General features: G+C 48.0%; 1 protein-coding gene across 3 annotated transcripts in view; it reads left to right on the top strand.

Annotated features, from left to right (window-relative positions):
- LOC105559456 (ankyrin repeat domain-containing protein SOWAHB) overlaps positions 1-22055 on the top strand; it is a 104456-nt gene that overhangs the window by 81132 nt on the left and 1269 nt on the right. For 2 of the 3 annotated variants that reach the window (XM_012007744.1, XM_012007743.1), the window contains 7 exons: positions 621-626; positions 10093-10191; positions 10392-10397; positions 18172-18244; positions 18331-18423; positions 20987-21013; positions 21365-21522. In XM_012007744.1, the coding sequence (XP_011863134.1) occupies positions 621-626; positions 10093-10191; positions 10392-10397; positions 18172-18244; positions 18331-18423; positions 20987-21013; positions 21365-21522 (462 nt within the window). Of the gene's footprint in view, positions 1-620; positions 627-10092; positions 10192-10391; positions 10398-18171; positions 18245-18330; positions 18424-19654; positions 19680-20986; positions 21014-21364; positions 21523-22055 lie in introns of all 3 variants that reach the window. The other variant, XR_001008749.1, reaches the window with a different exon arrangement.

Below are 22055 nucleotides of genomic sequence, written 5' to 3'. Positions count from 1 at the left end.
CCGGACGCATCGCGGTAATTTAATTGACGCGCGCAGAAATTGCCGCAAAAAAGTTCATCTCTTACTTTAATGCTCCCTTTCCTTTCCCAGCCAGATACCAGAGCGAACATCCACGCTTCCCACACTTTACGCGAACGCATACTGATTCGCCCGTAATTAATAACGCATCATCCGCAAGAAGCACTTCGGTACACAATTCGCTGCGTGTCGATCATTTTATGCCTCGAGACAATTGTTAAGAACGAAACAGCGAAGAAGGCTTTTTGAGAAAGGGTTCAACGTGTCGCGACCTACTAAATTTCCGCGGCTAAATCTCGTAAACTATTGAGCAAGGAACTATTCCGAAGCTCGGCGCCGCGAACAATCCAAACGGTCGTCGAAGGAACTGATCCTGTAACTACCACAAAAGCGTAACAGAGGGAAAGTTTGCCGGTCGTTAGGTTTCAAAGGGGACTGGCACGAGCGAGTCGCGCAATCGGATTAGTATCGCCACACGACCAAGTATCGTCTCGTCCCTTCTCGTCTGGCCGTACTTTCAGGACTGCTCCATCCGCGGTCCATTTCTCGTCAGGTAGCCTCTACGCTTGAAGAATCAAGTGCCGTTTAAAATGATTATTAAGGGCTATTCTATTGTCGGTTTTCCGGTGATATCCCATTGTAGTTGTGGAACGGCGCCACTATTATCCCTTCACGAATGGACCCCGGGTATATTTGATGTTCAACGAGCCACTTTTTCCAGCATTATAATTTTACGCGTTTCTTGTCGCATTGTTTGGTTGGCCAACCGACCCGAAAGGGCGCCTTCTTCTCGAACGTATTGGTTTACTAATTTGCTTTCGGTAACGACGAAATCTCGGCTCGTCATGAGGAAACGGCCGGCGTCTTCCTCCGCGTCTTCCGTGACCGAAATCCAATTTGCATGCAACGCGGGTAGAATGGACAAGGTAATTGGTACACAGTGAGGGATTACAGATCCATGCCAAGACAATGGATATGTACATCTAACTCGACATTGATATTGATATAGTGCCCGCAAGAATTCCAATCAAACACGCACAGCGATGATCAGATTAGTTGCCGCCGAAGGATCAAGAGTTCTGAGGAATGAAATTTAGGATGATAAACAATCTTGAGTTACAGTTTAATTTTTCCTGTTTCAAGAAATATTTTAATCGTTAATAACTGCGATCTTTTTCGATACTTTCCCCTAAAATTTAAGCAGTAAAAGTATGGGCAAATCCCCTTCAAAACATGGCTAGCGAAGTTTCCTCAGCCAGAAATAATCTTAGACATTTGAATGTAACGTGACGTGCAGAAGAAATTCTCCAGAGATTCGCGTCGTGACAGTAACTTTCTAAAGATTGATTGAGTCGAAGCGGATCATTTGGAGCGTTCCTGAGTAGAAGCGTCCCTCCGCGATTATGGTACGGGAAGAAGAAGAGGTAGAGGGAAGAGAAGAAAAGGAGGAAGAAGAAGAAGAAAAGGAAGAAACAGTTGGAGGAGGAAGAGGAGAGGCCGAAAAGAAGAGGAAGGGCGCTCACATAAATACGTACGCAACGCAAACAAAAACCCACAAAGGACCGCGCTCGTGGCAGATACGATCTTGCGGCATGCAGATACGAGCATACTAATCTCTCCGAGAGGTCTCTCCGAAGAGGAAACGGCGTTCTTTTGTTGTATCCATCTATGAAATATATTGGTGTCTACCCACACATCCGGGACGCGGAGGAATGATTCAATATGATTACGGCCACGAGAATTTACGAGGATTTCTCGCGGTACTGGAGGAACGTCTAGAGATCGCAGACAATGCTGCGAGGCAAAACGATGTAGAAAACCGTATGCAAAAATTGGGAAAACAAAATTTATCATTCCTGACTGATCGCGTTGGTGAAGAGAGGCCGCCGTAAATGATGGTGCAATCATCCGATGACACAGTTTCGTCGTTGTGCGATTGAGAGACGTCCTACAAACTTGAATGTCCGCGGTCTGATACAGCAAACGCAAGCGGGCCGCCCTCCTCCGTCAGACTCGCGCAGGCGGCAGTTTCAATTTCGAGACGCCAATCCAATCATGTAAATCAAGGGTGGCATTATTAGCGGCGGCAATCGAACTCGGCTAGGCCAATAGTAGCGGTGGAGAACGTAGATGTGCAGGCTACCGAGTCTGAGTCGAAAGTGGAAGGGCTCTCCGGCGGGCTCTCCGGATCCCGAACGAAGGGAGCAGCGACGTCTAACTAATCCCGGGTTTACCTAATCGCCTACTCCCTTCGTCCCGAACGCGGTTCGGCAATTCCGCTCGTTCGCAAAGCGGCTTACCCTTTCACCCCTTCCTCTCTTGCCGGAGCAGCCGGGAGCTTCCGTATTCCCGATCCTCGCAGGTCGCTCGTGATCGATTCAAAATTGATTTCGATTCGTCGATCGTTCTACGATGTGAGAGCTCTCGGAGTAGCGGAATTGCCGCCAGAGAATCAGCGGAAAATTTCTTTTCCAAAAGGCGTAAATTATTTTATAGCCAAATGTAGCCTGTAGCTTTTAGATCCGAGAAAATAACGATAAGATATTTGCCCACCCTTACGCATACTTTTAACAGGATGAACCTTGTAGCCTCTTGTAACGATTTTTTTAAAAATCCGGATACCTTCTGCCGGAGAAACTGGTGATAAGTGTGGGGGTAAGCGCCTATGCGAAATATAATCGACACACGACCGATAATTCCTGACGGTGGCTGGGGAAGGAGAGCGGGATGGGATACGATCGAACGAAAGTGTAAGCCGCGTAATCCCCCGTGAAATACCGTGTTGGATCGAGACGACCGAGAACTTTGCCGTACGCCCGAGGACATCGGGGGGGACATCGATTATTCGCGGGAAACCGCCCCCGTTAATCGTTTAAACTCCGCTGCAGGTGGATGTATGCATGCATCGCCCGTACCCGCGGCGGACACCCCTGAATCTCGTGATTCACGAAACCACGAGGGGATCCCGGAGATTCGTTGAATATCGATATTCAGCGCCGTAAGAGTTCGGCATCGTCGATGTGTATGCATTTTGTCGACGACAAGCCTGACGCGTCGAGGCTTGGGGAAATGGTCGCGAGCGCTCTGATTTGTAAATAATCGATTGATCGCGGCAATTTAGTTTCTAAAAGTACTTTTCCTAATTGCGAATACTTTGTAATACGATCGCGGCCGGTGCCGATCCCTCGAGAACTGGGACATCCCGAATCGCCTTTTGTACAGGACATCGTACTTCCTCCCCAGCCTCCAACAGAATAAATTCACAACGTCCGGTCTCTCACGGTCACATGTGTAAGACGCGATCGTGACGCGGACGTTCGCTCGCTAGGCGAACGGCTAGCGAAATTGTTGACTACCGATGCTCATCGGACCGAATCAACGTTCACGAGGTAATGGACGTGGCTGATGGCAATGTCTTGTCGCGTCGCGGCTCGTCGACGCCACCTGCGACAGCGGGAAAACTCGCAGGGGCATACTTTGCGCAGATTTACGTGGTAATACTACTCATCGACGTCTTTAAATACCCGTTTAATTTTCTAAAACGGTACACGCGTACAAGGCGCGCCGCTCGCTTTCGCTCGGTTGCTCACTCTCCTTTTTATTCCCTTTTCTAAACTCTGACATGAACGATTGATCGTCGCTGTTAAAAAAATTTCATTAAGCAGACACACTACGCTGCGGCCTCATTAAGAATGAGTTTGAAATTAGACGAATAATACGGCCATTTTCGTGTTTATTGCGCTTTAATTGCGCTTGCACATCATCGCAGGTGTGTAGTGTAACGCGGAGCCGCGTTTGCAGAAAAATTAATATTCAAAGGGGATATCGCAAGGTGGTAATCTGGAAGAGAATTAAAGGCTCGGTAGCCGGGATAGAGATCTTCGTGCAGTCACAGCTCGTTTGAGCGAGTGCCTCAAGTGATTTCAGTTACACCTCGTTTGCGCGATCCACCGGCGGCTCTTATTATTTCCTCTCGAACGAGGAAGCGGGTTTTTTCAATTGTACCGCCGTAGTGATGGATCGCAATTGCGGGCCTGATGGCGACGGATAACATTGTACGATCGTCAATCCACGATACTATACAGGATCTCTGATAATAAGTCAGCTAGGAGTCTACATAATTATGAATGTTTCACAACTGAACATGCGATATTTAGGGTACAACATCCCCTCGATCGAAAACACGATTCAGCGTAACACAATCGTGGTGGAATACAATTCGAATCGACAATTAAATCGCGCCTAACTGAAAACGCTCGACGCTGATTTAGGAACGCCACTAATTCAGCATTTCCTCCTTCTTTATTCGCACCGTTATCCTTTCGCGAAAATAACGCGCGGGAGCTTCGGAAATATACGCGTAAATTTACTTTCTAATAGATCTTCCACTCGGACGCCTTTGGCTCCTGGGGTCGTGTTTATCCGGCGTAGAGGTGGAATTACGAGCGAAAAGAACGGGAGATAGCGAATAAATCACGAACCACGGCTCTTCCACGTTATGCTAATGACACCTCCTGCATCCTGTGTATCCTTCGCGCAAGACGCGAAAGTTCAGGCCGGCACGCCACGCGGCGTCGTTCCTCTTTTTACGGGACTCTGAGTAACACACCTCCTTGACGCAATTGCAGGAAATAAAACACTCTCCCTCGACATTTCTCTACGTTCAACGCGGTGCAAATCTTTATCGCAGCGTCGGCTGTATCGGAAGTAACTGGAAGTAACAAGAGATTATTCGGCAACTTGGACATTGATTCGCACGAAAAATATTCTCTCTCTCTCTCTCTCTCTCTCTCTCTCTCTCTCTCGTAGCGAATTAAAAACGCGCCAAGATACTCCCGGAAGAGAAAACGAATGTCGTTTACTTAGCGTTGTGTCATCGACTCTCCGTCGCTTTTATTATCTCGCTGTCTGTTCAACGTAATTGTTCGTCAAAAACTTTATGCACGATCGTTATCGCGGGCATATTCATCGCGCACGAGGGTTTCCGCTCGTCCGCACCGCGAAGGGTCGCGCGATCACGAATTCATGACTAATGCTGGCAATCGGGCAAGCCGGCCGATGTGCACGTCGGGCACGAGTAAAAGCAACAGGACTGATCAACAGGCGAAGACACGCGCCATCGAGCACGCGCCGATAGATCTGACATCTCGACGCCCGACGCCATACACGTGACCGGAGGCTCGTTACCCGGCCATCCTCCTCGCTCCTTCCACCATCACCCTGTGGTCTCTTCCCGTCGGAAGACACGCGCCCGACGTCTCCCCCGATTTCCCAGAATCGACCTTTGGGAGATCGAATCGCGCCACACCGCTGAATCCGGACGACCCACCGCGGCCGTTCACGAGAGTTTCGTGAATCGGTCGACGCGGGGATCGGCTTCTCCCTCTCTCTCTCTCTCTTTCTTAAGAAACGCGGGCTGCAATGGTGAAATCTGTTGATGTTTCGTCCAGCTCTCTAAACGAATCCAAGTTGACGTTCGTATTTCGTCTCAAGTATTAAGACATGAGCTGGATATTAGAGCAATAATATAAATTCAATAAATTTCATATTCAATTGCAACGCGTTATCAGCATATAACGATCGAGCCAATTAGTCTGAGCCAGCGAGCCTCCGGGTGCTTCACAGACCGCAGCCTTATTAACACTCGCTACGAAACCGGTGAGGGACGAGTGTCAGGTCCCGGGTGAGATGCCGCATCTCGAAATCCTATCTTAATAACAAAATCACGCCGTCGCTCCCAGCGGGCGACCCCGCGGCTCGGCTCGGCGCGGCGGAAAGGGGAAAAATTTGGGCCAGGGAAGCCGCGCTTAAAGGAGGACTCCTTCGCATACCAGGCGGCAGCGAGAGAGGATCCCACGGGAAAAGAGAGACCGGCGAGCCCGGGGAAGAGGAGGCGAGAGGAGTGGCCGGCCGCGAGGACGCCGCCGCGCCACGACGGCTACTAAATATTGTGTTCGCGCAGAGAATACAGCTCTTGGGACACGTGTAAACGGGGGACCGCGGGATTCCGTATGAGCAGATCGGCCCGCCGATTATACGCTAATTCAACGCAAATTCCTTCCCGGAGATATCTGTATCGCTCGCATACATCAGCGGAGCCCGCGGTAGCTCCTGCCGTTGCTGCCGCTGCCGTTGCTGTGCCCGCTTCTGCTCTTGCTGCCGTTGATGTTGCTGCCGCAGCCGCAGCCGCTGCTGCTGCTGCTGCTGTTGCTCCTCCCGTTCCTCCTCGGTCCCTGGAACCGCCCGCGATCCCCTACGCCGGCTTAATCAGTATCCACGAGAAGACAACTATATAGCCCTGGCTTATACGTAGTTTCGCGCACATGTGGCGTGCACACGTCGTCACAGAGACATTGGGTCCCACGGAAGGAGGACCGATGAAAGTTGGGAGGGAACTCCCGTTGTTGGCTACGAAGAGAGTAGCTTGAATAATTGGAGTGATCCTGGGTGCTTTTTGCCGATAGAGTTTATTTCTGGACGCGCACGTCACGTGTGACGAGACTTGATTAGATCGAATAGAAAATTATATATCGTGGAACCTAAGCGGCTTACACGAAGGTCGCTCTGTTCACATCATATCGAGCTGCGAACAATATAGCGACATTGTCAAGCATTACGCATCGCGCGGCTCCGACTGCTGTAACCGTCATGGTTGATGGTCATCTCGCATCTCGTCTGTAATCATGTTAGCGCTACGACGCGGTTACAGCCGCGCATTAATTAAGATTTTAATTAGTTGGAAAATTAAATACATATGTATGTCAACCAACAATTGATACCAAAATGAAAGAGAAAGAGAGAGAGAGAGAGGGGGGGGGGGGAAATGAAAATTCCAAACGTGCCGTAAGTGGCGGACCACTTTTCCACCGAGCCATTCACGTTTTCGAACAAGAGCCACCGCGTGGCCACGCTGCAGGAAGCACAGTCGGTCTTGGCGGGTACTTGGACCCGCGTGCCTTCTCACGCGCGCGGGTTTACACCCGGATCGTTCTGAAGAAAGTTACGCCGCGCCGCGCGCCGCAGGGAAAAGAAGCAGGCTACCGTATATCCGCGGTATGCACCTATACCCCGACCGAAGGTCCGGGGCAGAGGGCCGAAGATATATCACGTTGTCGGCCGACATACCATTCTTTTGCGGCGTGGCGCGCGGCCGACACCGCGCGGCAGCAGCATTCACAAATTAAGGAGAGCCAAAGTCCACGGCGGCGCGGCGTAGGTATGGCGCTATCGCGCTTCATAAAACTTCGTTAGCACGAAGCCGGGGGAAGTAGACGTCCGTGCCCGGCCACGGGTATATATGCCCACATAAGCGCTGATGGTCCCGCGAGACCACCGTAAAAATTCATTTTGCACCTCGGCCGTGTAATTCTGCCGGATTCTTGCATCTTCACCAGCCGGACCAGCGGAGCGTATTAGATGGGCCATGTCCGCGCACTTCGCAGTTAATGACTCCGCTCGGCCTGTCGTCGCGCTATGCGCGGTACGTTTAATAATTGTACAGCGACAGTGCGCCCTTAATTATTCGTATTATCCGTATGCGTAAATTCCATCCTCTTTTCCGCGCTCTGCTCTGCCAAATCCGTAATGCATAAAGAGCGTTGCTTGTGGCGCAGACTAATAATAAATTGCGTAAGAAATTTAAAATTTCGATTTACGTGGAGAATTTCAATCCCGGCTTCGGTACTTGAACAACGTATGGGACAATCAAATCTGCCCGAGTCATAGACCGGCGATAACCTACTTTGATGACATTAAATTTTTTACTCCTCCCTTGAATCTTTAATTCTAAAAATTTACTCTAGCTTCTACTTAAAAGCACCTACTTTAATGCTAAATTGGCAAAAGTAGAAATTTCCGACACTATCCGACACTTGTGATACGTTCCGTAATTGAAAGCCTCAATTCGAGACGGATGTACGTCGACTTACGTCTCGTAGCTCTGGACTTGACTGAAAAATGAAGATGTTGATACAATTGCCAATTCTGCTCTGGATATTTAAATAGTATTTATATTGCGATTGGCTTTTTGCGTTAAATTTTTACTTTGAAGTGACGTAAATAATGTTTCCATTTTTTCCAAAACGGAAAAGTTTTTCTTCTTACATCTTTTGCGATAATGTGTTAAAATAAATAAGATTTCTGTTCAGTACGAAGAGGGGAATATTGTATTGAATGCTAAGTATAGCATCTTTAAAAATAATTAGAAATGGTCCATCGATCTAAAACATGTGAATTTGCCGACGACAATGATTCCACCTAACGAAACTGTGTTGTATGTCCGAAAGTAGCGGTGCGCAGGACAGGTGGAAAACGATATATGAATTCACATATTCGATTTTTAATTATTGGGCCACCTACATCTGGCTCGGACCTAAAAATTGGCGTTCTCGGTTCTTAATTGACTTGCGTCATCACGTCCTGATTTAACTCTATTTGTTAAAATAAATACTTTTATTTATCACAAGTTTACTTTCCGAAGAAACCAAAGCGAATCTTTATACAACTTTTTATATTATTAAATTAGCGGTCACCGTTAACAAGCGATTTCTCTCAAAATGGAGTTTTTCGACTCACGGCCCTCTCGAATAGACGCCCTTAATTTTTGCCGCTCGTATAAAATGAAAGAGTCGTACGCAATGTGTACCTACGCCCTCGTACCTTTAGCCGCCACGTGTACCCGCCTCATACATACACCCGCTCGCGCGGGCGGGCTCGCGCGTGGTTCCCGTCATTAGGTACGTAGCCTCGTTAGAATGAACTTTTTTTTTCGTCGTCCGCTAATGAGGTGGTCCGCGACTTGCAGTCCGCCACCGTGCGGAGGGTACGTACGTGGCAGCCGGCCTCAGGTCGTGGGCAGCTTCTATGACGCTCCCGCGCGAATCCGGAGAGACGGAAACACTATTTTTAATCTACCCACGGGACGCTCGATGGAATTAAAACGCATGTCTCGCGACGAAAGCTTGCTTATTTTGCCGCCCCTACGCGAAAAACATGCATCCCTTTTAGAGCACACCTCCCCGGATTGGGGCCCGCGTGAATGTCGCATTAATAGTTGATGTCGCGCGGCTGTTCGATGATTAATTTTGGGCGTTAATTTTGGCCACCGGACTAGAGTCAACTCGCACGTTCACGCCCGGGTATGTGTATACATTCGACAATCCAATGTACAATGCGGATGAACGCCGCTAAGATGATCGAAGCAAGACTCTTGCCTACGTAATTCTTGGCAGCGTTATTAATCGTCGCGCGTTACACGCAGAATTATGTATCTTCGGGGGAACAGTTTTGAATATACGACTCGTACGAAATTAATTATTACCTAGGTTATTGCCTCGTTGAAAATTTCTGTTGGTTCGCATCTCCGATCCGTTCGTATACATTTACATTTTGGATGTAATATGATCCTGCACGGTTATTATTCTTACGCTGAATCTCGCTAGCGGTATGTTTTATCACCCACATTGTTTCACTTAAATACTCTAGTAATATCAATTTCAGAAAATATTTACCACTTTCCTTCACTGCGATCAGCCTAAATTTCTCTCTCTCTCTCTCTCTCTCTCTCTCTCTCTCTCTCTCTCTCTTCTCTTTCTCCGATTCATCGAAGCGTCTAAGTGGAAGTAACTCAAGCTCGATCTATTTGCTCTTTCCGGGTTTCCTCAAGCCGCACTAACTCCTCTGCTCTCCGGCTGTAATCGACTGCCAGTCGAGATCTTCCTCTCTCGAGTACGCTCCGGCGCGGGCGACGGTTCCCATTCATCCAGCTCGTCTCGGTTGACACCCGGCCGTTGCCGTCGCTTAATTCGCGAATATTTCACCGGCGCGTCACCCCGAAAATACACTACAGCTGCTCGCGTCGTGTCTACAATCGGGGCCACCTTCGGCACAACCCGCCGAAAAGTCCACAGTCGCACTATATAAATCTCGGCGCTGATACATTTTTACTTATCACGTTCCCATCGCGCGTCTTCCTCGCGGTCTCACATTACCCGCGCGATAATCCCGCGCCGCGCCGCGCGATTTAAACGACCGACGAACGAATTATCACCTCGCCTTTCTTCGTGCGTGTTGCAGATGGCTTTACACTGGGGCGCCAAACACGGCGACGAGAACATCGTTAAATTAATAGCGGGCACCTACAGAGAATGCATCAAAAGTGTCAATGAGACCACGGTGAGTGCCCCCCTTTCTGGGATTGCATAGATCAAATATTTATTCATAAAACCTGTGAGCGAAGTTAACATGTAGAATACCGAAGCGATTGTTCACTTTTACATTATTATTTTTAACGATAATGTAAGACCGAAAATCAACATTAATCTTCCATATTTTTCGTGTTTCCGACCACTGGATGTCTCCATCGGACAATGCAGAATGGGGTAAGTGTCTTACTTTTCAACTATCGATTTAATATCTTTCAAAGTAATAATATCGCGACAACTGGAATAGCAATTAATTTAAATATCAAAAATTAACGTCCCCTTTAATGAATCTTAATTCGCGACGGGAGACTTTTACATCGAGATTAAGACGAAGCGTACCCGAAATACGTTTGGATAACATCGAGAAAGAGCGAGTATCCGCGGCGGCCCTTGTCACGATTGCGTATAATTTGCCAGACGTACGGAGAGCGGGATCGGTTTAGGGGGCGAGTTGTGTTGTAAGAGGTAGAACAAACGGAGACTCAGTGTACAGCGTAGCAGAAAGGAAGGAAAGGGAAAGGAGAGAGACGGGCGAAGCACACAGAAAAGCCCGCAGATAGGATCGGATGTGTGTGGTCCCGCCGCTCTTTGCTCTTTATAAGACTTATATAAGGCGGGAGTGCTTCACGACGAGAGACGGCGTGCGACGAGGGAGGCGAGTACTTAGAGGAGGGAAGAGGGAAAACGCGGGGTCCTTGCTCGTTAGCGGTTCGCGACAAACTCCGTCTCGGGCTCCTGCCCTCGCGTTATACTGGACAACAAAATTATTTCGATTTTCTGTCATGGATATTTCGCATTGGGCGCTGCCAGTATTTTTTCTTATCATTCCATGGCCAATTAGGTTCGCAATCTTTCTTCCTCCATCACGCAAGGCTTTGAGCGGTGCGTCGTGTTATAATTTTGTAAAGCTGCAAATTTTTGTATTGGCTGCGACGAGAGTACAGCGATTTCACGACAAACAAAAGTACCCGGTATATTTTCGGAAATGCCGCTTCGAGCAATCGGCGAGAATTTACTTGGCTCGCTTCATTTTTTCCTCTATCGTTCCGTCATTAGATGGAAATTGAATTCGAAGCGCGTGTATTCCGAAAGCCGGTTCATTTATCTTCTTGTAAGGTCTTCACCGTAGCTCCTTCGCGCACAGTAGACTCATTTGTTTCCGCCGGTGTAATCCGAACTGACCTGTCGACACCGCAGCACATCTTTTCTTCCTCGCCTTTAAATCCCACGTTCTTCTACAGTTCGTTGTCATCCGTTGAGAGTTCTCTCGACTACAGAAACTCCATTCGAGAAAGAGAACAGCAATCTTTATTCCAACGTCTCGATTATTTCCAAGCTGTGCGATAAAATCGGAAATTAGTTCCCGTAAATAATCAGAAAAAAGTAGCAATCTTTATATGTACCGTCGCCTCGATTATTTCCAAGCTGTACGATAAAGTCGGAAGTTAGTTTCCGTAAATAATCAGACAAAAAGTAGCACCCGTATGTACCATCGCCTCGATTGTCTCTAAGCTGTACGATAAAATCGGGAGTCGGTTTTCGCACGAATAATCTGAAAGGTATGAAACTGTGAGAAATCAATGAGACGGTGAAGGAGTGGTACGGGAGATATCCTTAATAGAGAAACTTGATGCGCAGACATCGCTATTTTCGTACCTTCCCAATGACAATCCTGGCTGACTCGGTGTTACTCGGGGATTAGCGCCGGATATAATGAATACGGTCGTGCCCGTGTACGTACCGATGTAGAGTAGGTAATCCACACCCCGGACGGGGGAGATCTGTCCTCGGCGAATCCTCGCTCTGCTTTTTTCCACGGCGCGGCTTTAGGACCAGACTGCGGATCGCGCGGCGCGGCTCGGCGTAATCTGTCACCGGCATCGTTCCCGCTGCGCTTTCCTACGGCTTATCCCGGGCACCGGCTTTCCCCCAATCCCGTGGCAAATGAAAGGACGGTGGGAAACGAGTTAAAAAAAAAAGGAGAACCCCGCGATTGCCCGGTAGCTTCGTGAAGCGCGCGGAATCGCCCGTGGCGCGGCGCCGATCTCATCCACGGCTAATATCCGCCACTCGCGGGCATCGATACCGGTTCGCGCACGACAGGACTGCCGGGAACCTGAAAAATCAGTAAATTACAAAGAGCGCGATAATAGGAAATAATAAAAATTAATAATCGCGAAATAAGAAAAAATTATCCCTCTCTCGTGTACGCGCTCGAATTGGCGCACAACTTAATTTTCGTCGGTTCTCTTCGGATCCCCGGCGCTACTTAAAACCGATCGAGGCGTTGTTTTACCCAGGAATCGAAGGCGAGGGCTACGGCGGGTTCGTCTCGCGCATTTTGGAATTTTTCGACGCGAGATGTTTCTCAATCGCAACAAGCACCGCGCGATCTGACTGATGATGCTTTTAGCGTGAAAAATCATAGCGCGAGCGGCCCGCTTTTTCGGACGCCCCGGCCTTCGTCGGCGAAGAAACTCCGAGCCGCTTATCGTAAGAATTCGCCGCGGTTCCGCTGCCGCTCGCCAGTTCTTTTTTCGATCCTCGGCGTTAAATAAAACGGCCGCGCCGGAGCCCCGACGACGAAGCGGATCGCAGTCACGGGCATAATCTGTCACCGGCACCGCTTCTACCTTGCTTTTCTACGGCTTATCGCGGCATCGGCTCGCATTTAATCCCGGCAAAAAACGGTGGCCACGTCCCCCCCGTGCCCCGTCTCCACGGGGGACTCCTGTAAGCCGACCGTGTGGCGCCTGCATCCTTGCCCGGCGCACGACGGCCAACGAATGGTCATTCTATCCTCGGTTACAGCTTCGTAGACGCGACCGCGGTCTACCTCGTGCAACGGGAGAACCATTCGGAGAATAATACCTGAGCTGACCGTTTGAAATGAGTCAATCAACGAGAAACCATTATAATTAATAACGACGAAAAAAATGATCCGTCGTGTATTTTATCTGTGGAAACGAGCTACTGAAACTCGGATCGTCAAAGTTTACGAGGAGAAAGACCTGGAATACTCGAAGTAAACTGTCAAATGAGAAAGGCCTAATCTCCGGAAATCGAGTTGGGATTCATCCGATTGGTCTCGCATTCGTGTCCCGGCCCTTATCGCGGTGCGGTGAACGTTATGAATTTCTCGTTTTTCGAGTTGGCTCACGGTGGGGACTTGAATCATCGAAATTCCATCGCGCGAAATATATGAGATATATAAAAAATGTCTGCACAACGGATTGCGGAAAACGATATTGCCCTTCCTGCCGATTTTAGAGCGGGCTCGCGTCGAAGAACGAGATCTCCTCGGGACGTGCGGGCTCCCTCCCCCGCTTTCTTTACCCTTCCAGGGTAGGCGGGGGGAGGGGTGAGAAGCGCCGTTATGATATAGCGGCTCGTAAAGGAGGCCCGATGTAGGAAAATATTAAAATTGAAAATCCTCAACGGTGATATACGCGTGCGTGATATTGGTGGCCGGCAGCTGTCCTATTCTTGAAGGCTGCGAGGACGAGAGAGAGGGAGAAGAACGAAGAGGTAAGGCAGAAAAAAGGGACATGTTACGCGCGAGTAGGCGCACTCGGGAGGAAAAACAGACGGAGACGTGGAAGACGGAGACGAAGTGGCGGTAGGGGCGCGCGATATTGTCTCGAGACTCCGTGTGCCAGGACATTGCTACTTTAAAATATCATCGCGAGCATAAAAAGAGAGGGGAGGGGGATTCTCCGCGTGTACGTATCCACCTACGTACAGGGTGTTTCAGAAATTATCCGCCCTCCGAATGTAGGATTCAACGCCGGTGAGTCTGGACGATCGAATTTTCAGATTGTATAATCATCGAAACGTTGTGCTCATTTAAAATGTCCCGGTCCAAATTAACCTGAGATAAAATCCAAAGAGTTGAAAGCGCCTCGAAGGTATAAAGTTATCCATTTGTATAAGATAAAAAGAAAGTTGTCTGAAATTCTCTTTGTCTCTGCACCCTAGTTCGTCGGTGATGTTTGAGTGTTTTCCGATCGGATTCTCAGAATCCACGAATCACGAGGAGCTGTTGCTTTTGCGACACCTCGTACGTGCACGTATCACGAAGGGATGCGCGAGGGAGGGTGCGTGCGTGAGCCAACGGCAAAGGGTGTGTCGTGCCACTTGTCGCGAGGACACACGTGTCGCATGCTATTGGAGTTGGCAAAAGGGTGACGCGCCAAGTCCACCCCATATACGTGCCGTTTTTCCGTCCTATATGCGCCCGTGTATATACGTCGTGACTTTTTCGCGCGTATACCTATAGGCGCGGGGACTTTAAAGTGAAATAAATTAGAAATTTTGAGGGGGGCGAGCCCCGGCGCGAGGCAGGCAACCCCTTCTCTCCCTCGGCCCGGCGTGTCGTCGAGGGTGCGTGAGCGCCCGGAGGGTGCGTCCCGCGTTTCGATAACTACGATCGCGGTTTTGACACATTTGTCACTATCGTTTATTGCGCAGTTCGATATTAAACGCCACGATATACAGTCGAGCGTCGTTCATGAACTCAGTCACGGGGACGAGTTTTTAATCGCACTTCCGTAGCGCGGCCAAATGTCGCGCTCGGCCGCGTATCTCGAGGGTGATTTTAATTGAGGGTAAGAGGCATTATACGGATTCAAATCGGCCCTTTCGCTACGCATTTTTTCATCTCGGGCTTTATAGCCGACGACACACTGTAGTACAATTATGCACGTCGCACAGGCGTCATTTAAACGAAGCACACTGGCGTCCGTACACGGAAAAAAGAATGAAGTATCAACAAGATCAGTGTAATTGAAATAAACTCGTTGAAACAACATCAGTATTAATAAATAAAAAAACTTCAGATTGTTGTCTTAATAATCTAGATACTTAGTTCAATGCTTAAAATTAAAATCCATAGCAAATACAATTGAGTGGATTATTTATGTTTGTGGCAGCCCGTGACGTTAAATTCAAGCAACTGAATTTTGCTTAATTCAACACCATTTTTTCCCGTGTATGAATTCAGCCTACGAAAATCTTTTTCCCCCGCAATTTACTCCTTCTTACGATTTAATCCAAGGGGGTAACCACTTAATGTAATCGTGGGACGGTGTCTCCGAAATCATTATGAAATCTCCTTAACAACGTTACATATTTTTAAACGTGCATATAAGAAAATGATTTGCAATCAGATGAGATGATTCGTAATCAGATGAAATCGTACGAAATGAAATGACATCGTGTAATCGGTGGGACATTTTAGTTAGTGGTTACCCCTTGATTTAATCCGCCCCGAGAGACACCCAGAGCGAAACTTTTGTTTCAAAGAGGAGTAGGATCGCGGAAGCTTGTTAAAAAAAATTCCTTGCTTCACATGCGTGTCGTGTGACGAGTATCAAAGAAATATAGGGTGCAACGGTATTTCGGTGAGCTCCAGACGCACCTGGTTTCATTTTCCCTACCTCGCGCGCTTCCTTCTTCGAGCGCCCCGCATATTTTACGGGTATAAAGCGCGCTTTTAAGGCAGCTCGTCTGCGTTTTCACCTCCGCTCGGATAATGCCACGCGCACGCACACAATTACGCGCAATTTGTCGTACTTATCGACGCGAGCATCGTGAGCCGCGGTGTGTGTACGTGGTACAACGTGCTCTTTCACGAACGCTAGCCCACGGCAGGAATACGCGATGTCCCTGACCGACCACGGTTCTTACTTTTCACCGCGGATACGGTCTGCGAATTGTGCCGAGGCGAAGCGCGTCCCGCGATCCCGTCGGCCGACGAACAGTCTTTCAATGGAAAACAATCGATGACGCATCGTTCGAGCTCAAGAGTGTTGAAACCTACGCTCTCTTCTCTGCCGCGGGTTTTAATTTCGCTCTTTTGTCATTCGCGGGGCTACCGCGCCGCTCGTGTCCGTTCAAAGATCAATTCTTGAATTTCGATTTCGTCATTCGAAAGGGACGAAGCTCTTTATAGGCGCTCGGTACATCAGCGGCTTCGCGTTTTGCATACCTTAATCCAAGGCCGCGCTACGTGGTCGGGCTCCTCCTGGCTGATCGGCTTTCAGCGACTTTTATCTAAATTAAACCAGTTTTCCCCTCGGCCAAGGAGCTACGCGCAGCGGCGACGCGGGCGTTAGCTTATTATACGATTGCGTAGCACGAGATTTAAATTTAATTTGGACCGAGGAAAACAGAGGATCCTTCATTTAATCGCGAGCGTAGACACGTGGGAGAATGCGATTGTCTCTCGCACTAGGAAACCCGCAGAATTTGCTCGCCGACGTCCCGCGGAAAGATACGCGGCGCAAATTATTTCGACGGTCGCGATCTTCCGCGACGATGGATTACCAATTCATAGACCTTATCGGATTCGTCCGTAACTATCGCAATGCCAGGCATTGCATTAAAGTGGATCATCGTCCGCGATCGAATGCACGTATTGTATTACCCTTGTAAGGGCGAACGGGAGCCGTCCGGGGCGGCAGCTGTTGCCTGACACGCGAGCTGGAAAAGCAGCTCTTTTCACCTGCCTGCCCCGAGTCGAACGATACTAATTGCGAGATAACGCCTTCTTAATATTTCTGCCCTCGCAACAAATGGCGGGTACAGCGCGATACTCCCCGAGGACCTTGACGTGTCGTTCGCCACGATGAAAACGTAAAGCGTCTCGCGTTAGATCAGCCTGATATTATCTCTTAATGAAACGGTGTCGCTTAATAAAGATATCACGGTGCGGAATAGCACCATGTACCACGGAGGAGAGACGCGTCCGCGGATTGATGTTCGTCCGCGGCGTCATTTTTCTCTCGCGCGTTACGTATCGAGGCTCTGGTATCACTTAATGGCCTGGTTTAATTAAATTCACGTTAAGGCCTATCGTCCGCTCATTTATATGTACGATCGATTTATATGTAATATATCTAAAGTCACGCACACGCCCGGCTACTCGCAGATTGATCGGCGAACTCTTGTCGAGAAGTAATTTCGACTTTATCGGATTATCGTACCTCGCTTCTTAAACATTGAACATCGCGCTAATTATAGCCCCGATTAAAATGTGTCTCGAAATCCATTTGAGATTAAGCGACGCGGGCAATCTGTTATTCGTCCGCTCGCGGCATCCGCGTGTCCGGACAGGAGTACGAAGATTCGCTTAAGAGCCGGATGAAAGTGCATGCGTGCAGGTGATAGAGGCGGTGCACGCGAGGCTAGTTTTCGCCGTTTCCCTTACACACGCATGCACGCACGCACGCACGCACGTGATTGTCTCGGATCGCGCCGTTGTCGCGGAAATGCGAATTCGCACGCTCGAGGTGATATTCATAATACGGTGCCATTAATTACTCATTGTCTCCGCGACGGCACCGCGTATCATCCCCCTTTTTCTTTCCGCGTCTCGCTCCCATCGTCGCTGTCTCACTCGTAAACGCACTCGTCACGCACGTCGAGCAAATCGTAATAAGACGCACGGCGCGTCTCGGCGAGAGGTGTGATACGGTCCCTCCCCCTGTTATTTTTCCTCCATCTTATTACGATTTCCTTCCAGCGGGAGAGAGAATGAAGGAGATTGGCGTATCCTTTTCGCAAAACGGCGCCGGAAACGGCGGACAGCGCGAAGGGGGACGCGTGCACAATTAGAAATACATTATTCATTAAACTGTAGACCGAACGCGCGTTCATAAGTATATTAATAACGCGCGCGCACCTTGCGTCAACGTGGAGGCACGTGAACATTGTGTTCGCGTGATATGTATTACACGCTCGCCGAACGGGAATATTGTTCGTCTTTTAATTTGCCCAATTATCGATACGCTCTCCTTATTTCTGGACGTAATTAATATATAAGTTTAAGCGCCGCCGTGTTTAGGCGGCGGAAAGATCGGAGATTACGCTCATTTATTCGTTAAACGATCGAAAGCGTCACACCTTGTTCGAAGACACGTACGTCAAACTAAGAGCATCGCATTTGCAGGGCTACACGCCGCTGCATATCGCCATGCAGTTCGGCCACGAGAACATATTCAATCTCCTGGTTCAAGTATACGGTGAGTATCCACTCGGAGGCTCTACAATGACGAAAATCCCCCCCGTAACGATCGCATCTCGACGGATCTAGAAAATATCTTTTCAGGCGCGAATCAGGAGATACGTGACTACAGCGGTAGGAAGGCCAGGCAGTATCTGGCCTCGCAAGAGGCGGCGGTCAGTCAGGACACGTTCCACAGTAAGTACATTTCTCTCTACGAACGAAGACGCCACTTAGAGAAACGAAACGCAATTTTTGTACATAATCTACCGCGGAGGATCGCGCTTGCGTGGACACTCCGGGATGTTCCTCGCAATTCTTCAGTCCTCGGTGCGAATCAGTGGCGTCTTCTCTGCGACTCATAAGCCTATCTTGGAAACTGTAACTGCGAGCTGTACAAAGCGATCTTCTCGCCCGCCTTGGAGAATTAGCCTTTTCTTCCGTTTGTTCGACGATTTTAAGGAAAGCAGCTTCAACTCGTGTTGACGAACAAGATCGCGAGGATGTGTTTTATAAATTATTCATATCAGCCTCCACACCCTTCCCCGCGTTTCTCACAGGCGCGACGAAATTGCAGCGAAAGTTCGACCGTGGGATGTTAAAATCTTTTTTTCTTCACGTGTTGTAAAAATCTTTTTCTTTCTTTTTACGTGTTACCACCAAGTGAGACATTGTTCATCTCACGCTATGGAAACGGGCCGCAGAAAGAAAGCAGTTTGCATAACGCGAATACAAAAGACATAATTGCCGGCTGGAAAAGTTGTTTAAAGGAATTCTCCGATCCCGTGCCGAACGCGCCCCGACCACCGTCGCGTCGCCGCCGTAAAACCAATTACCCTCCCCGTAGTACACTGTAATTTACAGCGCTTGTCAGTGTGAGTCCCGTCAAAGTTCCGTTGCTTCCCGCTGTATCCCTGTGTCGATCATTGTTCACCGTCCTCCAGCTCGTTTTCGTGACGTTTGCCCGTCACGCTCCGGCACGGCCCGTTAACAGCCGATCCCGCCTAATCCCCGAGGATTGCATGCGATGCGGCAACGATATTAGTACCCCACGAGCTAATATTCTCAGGCCACAGATAACCCCGCGTGCATACATCTGGACCTTATCTTAACGCCGCTACTTGTTCGTATCGCTAAACGAATGCTCTTGGCACGTCCGTTAGCATGGCACTCTTGCCACGGTACTCTACTATGATTAACTCTCAGCAGCACCGTTACCGTTACCAACAATACTGCTCGGATAACAATGCATCCTCAGGCTACCTAGGATACCTCTCTGTCGCTTTGGACGTCTCTTTAGATGTAAGGTGTGTAGACGTAGGTCAGGCATGACGCGACGCGGTATTCGAGTAGTCGGAACGGAGAATGGTTGTGGGCTCACTCTCTTCGGTGAGTACTTCGGGGCTCTGGAAGTATTCTTCTGTTGTAGGGATTACTGCTGCCGCTACGCTCAGGCAAGTTCAGAAGCACACCTCCGCTAAAGTAGTAAAGCGCTTGTGTGTCGCCAGATTAAAGTACGTAGGCGCACCTTAGAGTAACGTACGACTGTCACTTTTCTGCACTTCTGACGTGAGTATCTCGAAGTTTCACGGACCTCGCTGCGCGAACACTCCGGAGACCCGCCCCGGGGATATCGCTTGCCGAAAGAGAGGCGAGCGTCGAGCACGAACCCGTCTTGCTTCTGGCGCTTCACGGGCAAAATAGGGAACGTTCGTCCACCCGTTCCCCTCTTCCAAACGTCTGAAATGTTGAAAATGTGTCGATGCGTTAAAGAGTGCAGAGCTACCAACTTACTTCGAGATATATAATAATTCTGTGTCAACTTGCACAACATATATACTTACTTTATGAACTAATACTTTTAATATTTCATCGGCTCTTCTCGCAACGAAACACTCTCTTTTCATGCGTAACATATATTCCGGCTTCTCTTCATCGATAAGCGCCGATCACACGTTTCGCAACAGCTACGAAGCGTCAACTATCCAAGTGGCAGTGGTACATCGAATTTCTGGCACAGAAAATTAATGTTATGTAACTAGCAATGTGAAATGCAATTTTTTTTATAAGAGTGCGTGATGATGCACTCGTATATTTTCAATTAAAAAATAATAAGGTTCTCCATTCCCGAGCCTTAATTTAACTGTTATATAAGATATTTCGTTTCACATCGCCGCTGCTATTATTTGTTATTGTTTTTGCGCGCGTGGGTGTACGTATGCGGTATGTCGCTGTAACGTGAATGAAGCATGTTACATGTAAGCATGAGAAATACACATATGTCACGTCGGCCGATTCTCAGCATCACGTTTTATTCGCACCGAATAATTATTGTATCTGATAACATTGACAGGACGTGTAATTCTCGAAAGGGAAAGTAGGCTTATATTTTATACTAACTTATTTAACCGCGTTAACTTCCCCCTTGGGTCTCTGCCGTCTATCTAATCCCACATGACGCGAGGCACATTTTTATATTAACCGTACGACATAACATTTCCATTAAGGAGATTAACTTTTAATTGCAAACTCAGATTTGAATTATTAATGGAATCCCTGCGCCTGAAACTGCTTCTCTTTAGGCTTCGTCAAGTATACATATCAGCCACAATTAATATATCCCCTAATAATTCCACAGGTTTTTAATAAACGTAGCTTGTTTCTTTCCTTTCGGTTCTAACCCACTTGTGACAGCCTTCCCATTTTTTTTCTCGCTGTCTGTACAAGATACAGTTTCAAATGATTTTCTATTTTATTTCAGAAATAAAAGCAAGGAAAAAGCATGCAGGTAAGAAATAATTCCTTTGGTGTCCGAGCGTTTTAGTAGAGACTAACTTAGCGCATGAGAAACAAGCTAACTAGATATTAACACTAGAACATTAGTCTCTTATTCGTCAAACTTATAGTTTCAGTAACCCCGCTTACAATAGTATCGTATCAGTCTCAATAACTCTATAATATTCAACGAGTACTTTACATTCCTGTAGTAGAATTAATTAACATGGCAAAATATAATCAGTGATACACGCGAGCCTGACGATCGGCTGTATTTGTCCTGTAAAAGTCACGTACAACGAAAGTTGTAACAATTACGAGAACCGTAAGCACCGTAACACAGAGCGATTGATTGAATATACAGAGAAAGATCTTGGTTTCCTACGAATTGGCTCGTTGAACGTTCGCGTGAAACGTACGACGGAAGCCTTCAGCCAGTTCCTGGGTGTGGCAACCAGCAGCACGACTAGCAACAACAACGAGAAGATTCATAAATCGTGGGGATCCGCGGATAACGTACAGGTATCTATATTCAGGTATTGGGCATCTCGCGTTGCACGTTAGGATAACGCGTGAATTCCATAGCGAGGAATATATCCAGTTTCTTTAACCGTCTTTCCTAAACAATTACAATTGTGCAAGTTTAATAATAATCAGAGGAAAGTCTCCTAATCTGAGATAGGTTTTTTGCTAAATTAATAGATATCGTCCGTTGGTTTCATCGTAAATTTTTTGCTCTTGGTGTGAAATCTGTTTAGTGAAAAATTCATTGTTAGATCGTGTAATCCTTGTGAATAAAGATTAGTGATTAAATTTTGATTCATGCTGTCTCGCATTAAAAGCCTGTCTCATAATAGAGGACTTTCCTCCAAATATCCCGAATACATACAGAACCGTCACCGATTTAAACTCGAACACGAGTCTAATAAAACATACACAATTACGCAAGTTTAATCGAAACGTACAAATAGAATTGTATTTCTGCCGATCCGCAAAAGACGATCGCACACGCCGGCAATAGAATCGCCGATTAATAAGAGTGCCCGGTGCTCTAT

The sequence above is a fragment of the Vollenhovia emeryi genome, unplaced genomic scaffold, assembly GCF_000949405.1.
Source record: "Vollenhovia emeryi isolate VEMERY1.0 unplaced genomic scaffold, V.emery_V1.0 DF939270.1, whole genome shotgun sequence".
Lineage (NCBI taxonomy): Eukaryota > Metazoa > Arthropoda > Insecta > Hymenoptera > Formicidae > Vollenhovia > Vollenhovia emeryi.
The sequence above is the reverse complement of the archived record's forward strand: the minus strand, read 5'-3'. Positions and strand labels throughout refer to the sequence as shown.